The sequence below is a fragment of the Gymnogyps californianus genome, chromosome 6 (assembly GCF_018139145.2).
Source record: "Gymnogyps californianus isolate 813 chromosome 6, ASM1813914v2, whole genome shotgun sequence".
In the NCBI taxonomy this organism is placed as follows: domain Eukaryota; kingdom Metazoa; phylum Chordata; class Aves; order Accipitriformes; family Cathartidae; genus Gymnogyps; species Gymnogyps californianus.
Window position 1 is genome coordinate 22,091,544 of NC_059476.1, and position 7,903 is coordinate 22,099,446.

The 7,903-nt window shown below is 45.3% G+C and overlaps 1 protein-coding gene across 1 annotated transcript; it reads right to left on the bottom strand.

Moving 5' to 3' along the window:
- Nucleotides 1-3,011: 3,011 nt before the first annotated feature.
- Nucleotides 3,012-7,422, bottom strand: BLOC1S2 (biogenesis of lysosomal organelles complex 1 subunit 2). Its single transcript, XM_050899313.1, has 5 exons — nucleotides 7,371-7,422; nucleotides 6,322-6,438; nucleotides 5,318-5,437; nucleotides 4,104-4,208; nucleotides 3,012-3,562 (listed from the first exon to the last, which is right to left on the bottom strand). Exons 1-5 carry the CDS (start codon nucleotides 7,420-7,422, stop codon nucleotides 3,531-3,533), a joined length of 426 nt encoding a protein of 141 aa, XP_050755270.1. The 3' UTR covers nucleotides 3,012-3,530.
- Between the last annotated feature and the right edge of the window lie 481 nt (nucleotides 7,423-7,903).

A 7,903-nucleotide genomic window follows, 5' to 3' on the forward strand; every position in this document is an offset into this window, starting at 1 on the left:
CAGACTGAGCATTCTCCAGGTGAGGTAAGTACACAGGGAACAAGATACAATGGTTTTACTCTCATGTGGCAGCATTTACCTATGCACTGTCACTCAGTCCCCTTGATCCCCTTGGCCTTGAGGGGTGAGGAGCAATACCTGTTAACAACAGCTGTATGGACGCTGTCTTAGAGGGCACCATTCCAATTTTAGTCATGACACTGACAGCATTCTCTGCTTTCAGACATGCATTTGGAGACCTGAGAAGTGCCAATTAGGGCTCACAGCTAGTATGTGTGTACTCCAGAGTGGTGTTTGGTACAGTCACAATCAGCTTAATCACAAATTTCCAGTTGTGCGCTGAGCAGAAGAAAAACTCTAGCCCTTGTGCTCCTGAGAATGTGTTCTTGCTTATCTAGCACTAGCTTATCCTTGAGAGCAACCCCTTCTGCCCAAACACTCTGACAATCCTTATATCTAACTCCTGTGTTAGGAAAACTTCCTACTGGGCTGCTGTCATGTCCATAGCTACCTTTGGCAACATAGCATGCTCCAGGCACACATTATAGAAGGGAAGTCTTGCTGCCACAGGATGAGCTTGGTACATTAAACCATGCTTAAGAATGGTGAGGCACATAACTGTCTCCTCTTTTAAGAAAGACTAGCAGCCCTGAAACATCTTCACTATTAATTATGTGCGTCCCCATGGTCTCAAGATGAAAAGGTGCCCTACTGGGTCCAAGGCAGTTGGAAGCGCTAGAGGATGTAAACACAAAACAGAGAGGAGAGCTGTGCTGTTCTTCTTGGCCACTTCAGGAATTTACACAGCAAGGCTGCTGTGATGAGCGCAGTGACAGTGAATCCTTCTTAATGTGGATAGTATGCATTAAGGAAAATGGAGGGTGACTGGGACTCATCTTAAGACAAAGCAGGGCTGCCATACATCCAGTTCCATACCTCGCTTGGATCTGTGGAGTCTGTCTCCCATTGAGGGTCTGAGCATATGGTTCACACCCGATAAGGGAGTGGACTTGGAACTACATTGGCAGTGTGCTGCCCTTAGAGCATGGAGCGTGTCCAGGCCATGTTCAGTTCTAAGTTCAGTACTTGATTTGCAGGTTATCTGCCCTGAGCAGAACTTATTTGGCTTGCTGCCATGCGACAGGACAAGTCACTGGCACTTAGGGCTTGACATTATTTTTAACACATGGAGATGATCACAATTCTCTAGATAGCAGATGGCCAGCTCTCCATTGTAATTCCTTGGGATACAACTCTGTCTTGGCCTCTGCACCTAGCCAGAGGACAGGGCCAGCTGCATCCCTGCAGTGGAGAACAATTCCTTTGTGTGCCAGCATCCACTCTGTGCCTCTAGCACCATCTTCCCAAAAAGAGCTGGGAATCAAAGAAATCACTAGGCTGGAAGATCAGTGGTCTTGTTTCAATCCTAGAACAACCTGCCCTGGTAAGCATTTCAGTGGCTGGTCAGCTCTAGATGATGTCCACCAATCCAGAACCATTTCCAACCTGATATGAATCAGTAACTTTTCTGTTCTTAGAGACGGGTAGGGGCCAGGGAGGGGACTTACAGGGGATCAGGGACTAAGCTCCCAGCCACATGTAAGTGCTATATGCTATAACGAAAATCCTCATTCTTCCAGGGAACAGAGGAGCTCCAAGCAGCACCCTCAAGCTTTTACATCAGCAGCCAAACATCTGTGATTCTCCTCACAATGGCAAAGAGAAAGGATGGTACTATCAAAAACACTGGTGAGTCTGGCTGAATCACATCTAGCTCTTGTATAATCTACAGATGCATGAAACACTGGAGAAACAGGACTTTTAGATTGTCTACCACCTTGCGGTACCACTTCCCAGCATCAGAGATCACCAAGGAGGCCACTGTTCAGGCTGTCATTCAAATGCCAGTCTCTAGGCATGAAGATTTTAGATCTGGCTGGCTAGATCCTCTTGTCCAGCAGAACTGCAAACACACTATGAATCCCGAGATGATGATGACCTGTCAGATTTTAAAACAGGCTGCTGTTCTACATGATATAATTTCCTCCAACACAGAAATGGTAACTCATCTGTTGGTACCTCTTCCTGCTGGATTGGAGGATGTTGCTTTGATAACAATACTAAAAAGTCTAATTTGCTTTCACAGGTAGAAAAGTCATCAGTGAGCTAACTATGGATAAAAGCAATACAGATGCAAATGGCTGGATACCTCTGGGAGACTTAACCCTGTTCTTTAAAGATGCCCATTCCAAAAAGGCCTTTCTTCAAAGTGAACTCAACCCTCTCTCAAATCCCGTATCAGGGCGATATAGAATAGTATTTTCTATTTTAAACCCAGGATTTTTAAAGTGATGGTGAAGGCTCTCAAAGGTCATCTGCTTCACTGCTTTTAAATAGCACTATGGAAAAGTGTCCATCTTGACTATTTACAGTGGCTGTACACTGACTGACAGCATTATGATCTTTACCACATTGGAACCTAACTAGACATTATTCTAAATAGCCTGCAGTAAGTTTGAACTACTTCTTTCCTACATCAGCACTTGTACTATCCTCGACTGCAACTCACTCAAAAGCCAGCTTGAACTAGTCAGGGTCAATAGGTATGGGAAAAAAAAAAAAACAACTTGGAGTAGGAGTACCTGTTCAGTAAGCAGTGCTCTGCTAAATTAGCAATTTGGAACACTGTTGATCTGGGAGAGAAGCAGCTTTTTGTGCTGCGCATGCCTCTTCAAAAACTACTAGGATCAAAATTCATTGGTAAAGTAGAGAAAGGATCTGCTAAGTTAACTGAGCATGTGATAAAGCAATACTTCTTGCAATTTCACCTGAGGTCCAGACAGTCAAAGAATATAATTGCAGGAATACTTGACGCAGAGTTTAAAACATGTTCTCTTCTGTGATCTCCAGTAGCTGGAAGGAGTTTGTCTTTATTAACAGACCCTTTGAAAAAATAAAAAGACAACTTACATAATCTTTCCAACAGGAATTTGAGATTCCAGAGAGACAAATGCAGCAAGTTGTTTTATTGTAAATTTATAATAATTAGTCTCTCTATTTCAAACAGATAAAGGTGGATACCAAAATGAAGTGTTTTCAATACCATGCTCATAACTCCAAAGGCCCAGGTATCTTCTCAACGCAGAGCTCAATGAAGGAAAAAATGAAGTTTAGGTCCTGTTGCTACTACGGGAAAATGTCTTTATAGGTTATGGAGGGCTTTTCCTAGATAGAGTATTTCATATGGGACATAGGACTAACACATAGATAGCCAATATCAACATATGGGTTAGGGACAGGCTTCTACTTTCCACTGCAGAACTGAGGCAACAGAACCTCTTGAGAAGAGGAAAATATTATTCAGCCTTAAGCCTGAATACAGCCTACTGCATTCAACAGACACAAAAAGTTACCAGTCTTGATGTTAGCTGTAACCAAATCCTTGTCAACATACAGAATTGTTGTTGTGCAACTTAAACAGAAATCAGTCTGTCTCATAGCCCAACTCCAACTTAAAGACTGTTGTAATTTCATCGTTTCTCCAGTTTTTTGTACTTGGCTTCTGCAGAAGGAAAAATAACAATATTTTAGGACTGGATAGGTAAAAGCTTTGAATCCTGCAAGCTGCCATACCTCTTAAAATTCAAGTTAATTTACAGTATCATTCAGGGTCATTTTTTACTAAAGCATTCAGGTAAATACAATCGTACAACAAAATTTTTAAGAACCAGGTGCTTAAGTCAGACCACTAATATTAATTTAAGCCACGGTGACTTGGGTGCCTGGTGGCACTTTATGAATCCCTCTACTTGCAGGATTAAACATCTGTCTTTAAAATTTGGGTCAGTGCATATTGTAAAAGAGAAATCAAGCCTAATAAGCTGTAGTTGAATAATACCTGTACTAGTCCACCTCCATATAACTTGTTATATTAATCTTTTCTCAACGCTTACCACTTCACATACAATGTTCGTTGCTCAAAAGCAGCATAAGCAACTCTGCAGCTGAGATTTGTTAAATAGAGGAGGAGTTTACTTTGTCTTTTTAAATCCCCTTGCAAGGGACTATGCTGCTAGGTAGTAACAGTAGAGGACAATAGTTACCAAGTTTTTTGGAATATGCATCCAATTTATAAGCTGCCTGCTCCAGAGCTGCAACCTGTTCCTCAATTAGGTTGATTTGTTCCAGATATGGCTGAAGAGCAGCATCTTAAAAAAGCAGAAAAATCATACCTGTCAGTTCTCTGTAATTCACTTCCAAGAAACAGCTCACACTTGAAACACAAAAATTTCTCACGACATTCTTCAGATAGAACAATTTAAAAGCTCCTTCCTTCCCCTGCCCCAAAATCAAGTGGTGATACTGAAAGCCATGTTCCAGGGAAGTATGAAATGTTTAAGAGTACTGGCTAGACTCAACACAAGTAACAATACAACATGAATCTGTCCTGGTTTCAGCTGGGACAGAGTTAACTCTCTTTTTAGTAGCTGGTACAGTGCTGTGTTTTGGATTTAGTGTGAGAATCATGTTGATAACACTCTGATGTTTTAGTTGTTGCTAAGTAGCGCTTATCTTAAGCCAAGGATTTTTCAGTTTCCCATGCTCTGCCAGCAAGCAGGTGTGCAAGAAGCTGGGAGGGAGCAGAGCCGGGGCAGCTGACCTGAACTAGCCAAAGGGATATTCCATACCATGGAACGTCATGCCCAGGATATAAACAGGGGGAGTTGGCCAGGAGGCGCGGCTCGTGGCTCGGGAACTAACTGGGCATCGGTCAGCGGGTGCTGAGCAATTGCATTGTGCATCACCGGTTTTTTTTTCTTCCCCCTCCCTTCCTTTTTTTGTTGTATTCCTTTTCATTACTATTATTATTATTATATTTCATCATTACTATTGTTAGTATTATATTTTACTTTCATTATTAAACTGTTCTTATCTCAACCCACGAGTTTTACTTTTTTTTTCTTTCCTTTCCTCCTCCTCACCCCACTGGGAGGGGGAGGGGGAAACGGCTGCGTGGTGCTGAGTTGCTGACTGGGGTTAAACCACGACAGAATCAAAAGAAGTGTTATTTCCTATCAGATCCAAAATTTGGGGTAAAACAGGACATAAATTCAGATGTGTTTTCTCTTATGCTTGTCTACATAGTCTATAGCTGTAAAGAAATAAACAAGATAGGCATTGCATAGCAGCATGTCTATTTCAGCGAGTTTTCTTTCCTTCAGCACCTAATGGAGTGTGACCTATCTGACTCTTAGATGCTTCGTTTCCCAAACAAGTGTACCATTCACTATACCCCTACCTTATTTGGTTTACTTACATTTTTGATTTAAATCCTTCAGATTTCTACTGATGTTTATAGCAATATCTTTCATTTCTAGGTACTTCAAGCTAGTCAGCTTATTCATGTTTTCCAAGAGTTTGTAGTCTTCACTGGTAGCTTAAAAAGAATAGAGTTCATTTTAATTAAAAGTTGATGCGGTTTGAATTGGGTGCAGACTCTTCAAGAGGACAAGAGATTTCAAACCAGCAGCCAAATGTAACAAAGAATAGTTTAGATGGTAATACAGGTATTAGTATAATGGTCTACAAAAACAGAGATGACATTTTGTGAATTGTAAAAATCAACTGGACCGATGAATACTTACTCACTTGCAATTTTTTTTTTTTTGAGAGAAAAATTGACTAATTCCTCACATTTCTACTCTTATTCTGTCAGTTAAACACTTATGTTTACAAAGCTGATAGCACAAATCCAGACCGGTAATCTGTACCATATACCCTTCAAGTCCATGCAAATCAGTAGTGCTGTGGAGTGCTTTCAAAATCAGAGCCTATGGAATCCACTAACTTGTTGAGCTGCTTACTTTGCTCCAGTTAATATTGCATAGCAGTTTATTCTAAAGCTGGACTTTGGACTTCATGACTATTGGAAAACGTGTATGATCCTTGCTCTCACTCATAAACAAAATAGCTGCACATGTTCCACTCTCAGTTGTGCTTCTCTTCTAGTCCTTCTTAACCTAGACCCTTTTTGTTTCTTTGCTTGTTTTTCCATGTACAAGCTTCTGCAAGACTAAAAAGAATTTTTTTTTAAGTTGCTGATATCATACTGAATTCTTTTGAAGAGTATTTGTGCTATTCTGGGTCTTCATTAATATGACTAATCTGAGTGTTGTCAGTAGTCTAGCAACACGCCAGACTTGAACTGCCAGTCTTGCTAGATATGATCTAAACACGTAGACAAACTACACAACAGATTTCTTTAAAAGAAAATGAAAAGAAACAAAAACTTACTTGCAAGTCAGTACTGCAGTACCTTACCTGTCAGTTCACCTGTTAAATAAGTGGCCATTTTGTTGAACATGTCTTTACAGAGTTCATTGATGTCTGCCTCTGCTGGTTCCTTAGCCTCCTCTGCTGTTTCAACAGCAGGATCCTCTAATCAGGGTACAGACATTACAGGGTTAGGGGAAAGTTAGCAGGTACAGAAACACACCATAAAGATTAAATGGTCCCATTTTTTTTCCCCTTCAAATTGACTACACCTACTTTCCACATAAGTTGTCTACTTTACACTAAGGGGTAACGAACCTAGGCAGTTTCCTTGAAGTAGCATCAAGATTATTTCAAAATAATACTTTAGGGAGCATTTAAGGGGCAGCCACCCGACCTGACCGCACTTGCAAATATCAGCCCCGCCCTGTGCTTAAACGACAGGAAAGCACTTTGGGGAGAACTTTTGAGTGACTTTGTGCACAACGCTACTGATGTTTATTTCTAGTCACGGATTCAGAATAGAAGAACAGCCTCCCCAGTCCGTTTCACGAGGGACTACAACAGATCCCCACCTGTGGAAAGCGATAATCACCGCTTTTCTTCTCCAAACCCATTTCTACCGCAACCTGCCCTTGTTCTGCTCTTGGCAGGAGCAGCTCAGCACCTCTTCCTCAACTCGACAGGGTGCTCTTTCCTTTATCGGCAGCTTTTGCCGGCTTGAACACAACGGCTGCCCCGAGGCCCGCGGCTCCCGCCGGCCGAAGCGGCGGGGCGGGGGGGGAAGTGTGTGACAGGCATACAGGGGTAAGCCCCTGGCGGGATGCAGCCGCTGGACTCCAGGGGAGCAGCCGGCCGGCCGGCCGACATACGCGAAGCCGCGGGCCCGCCCCGCTAGCCGGCGCCCACCCCACCGCCGGAGCCCTTCCCGCCGTGGGGCGGCTGCTGCCCCGCCGGGCAGCTCCTCCCTGAGCCGCGCCGGGAGCAGGCCGCGGCCTGGCAGGGCCCGGCCGCCACCACGCGGCCAAGGGGCAAACCCGGGAGATGACCACCCGGGAGATGACCCCCCGGCCCCGGCCCCGGCCCCGGCCCCTTACGCTTGGCGGGCTGCGCGCCGGCCTCGGGCAGCCCCTCCGCCGCGGTCGCCATGGCGACAGGCCCCCTCCCGCGGCGCCCGCTTCCGCCTTCGACCCCGCGCAAGGCCGCGGCACCGCCCCTCGGCGCATGCGCCACTGCAGGCGGGCTGGGGGAGGCGGCGGCGGCGGGCGGGCGGCCGGCGGCCGGCCGGAGCAGGCCGCCGCTCTCAGCGCTGGGCCCTGGCCGGCGGGGATTCCACCGCCGTGCCGGCCCCGGCCCGCTCCCCGCAGGGTCACGCAGCAGCCGGGGCCTGAGAGCCGCCCCGCGCGGACATCCGGGGCCTGGCTCCGCACCGCTTCTAGCCGCGTCGTGCGGGGAGGGCTGCGCTACCGCGTGTAGCAGGCGTCTGATGGCTGGCAGCTTCAGTTGCGGGAACAAGCAAGAACAAACAGCCTTCGTCACAGCAGGAGGAGAAAGACAAATAGCGAGATGTAAAACGTGGCACGAGTTTACTTTTTACCAGCTGGAAAGGGCCGTGAAGCAGCACAGAAAG

Coding starts and splice junctions, on each gene's coding strand:
- BLOC1S2 (XM_050899313.1), bottom strand. CDS start 7,422: ATGGCGACCGCGGCGGAGGGGCTGCCCGAGGCCGGCGCGCAGCCCGCC. Junction 5,438..6,321: donor TTTAACAGGTGAACTGACAG/GTAAGGTACTGC, acceptor ATTCTTTTTAAG/CTACCAGTGAAGACTACAAA. Junction 4,209..5,317: donor GAAGGATTTAAATCAAAAAT/GTAAGTAAACCA, acceptor TGCTTTTTTAAG/ATGCTGCTCTTCAGCCATAT.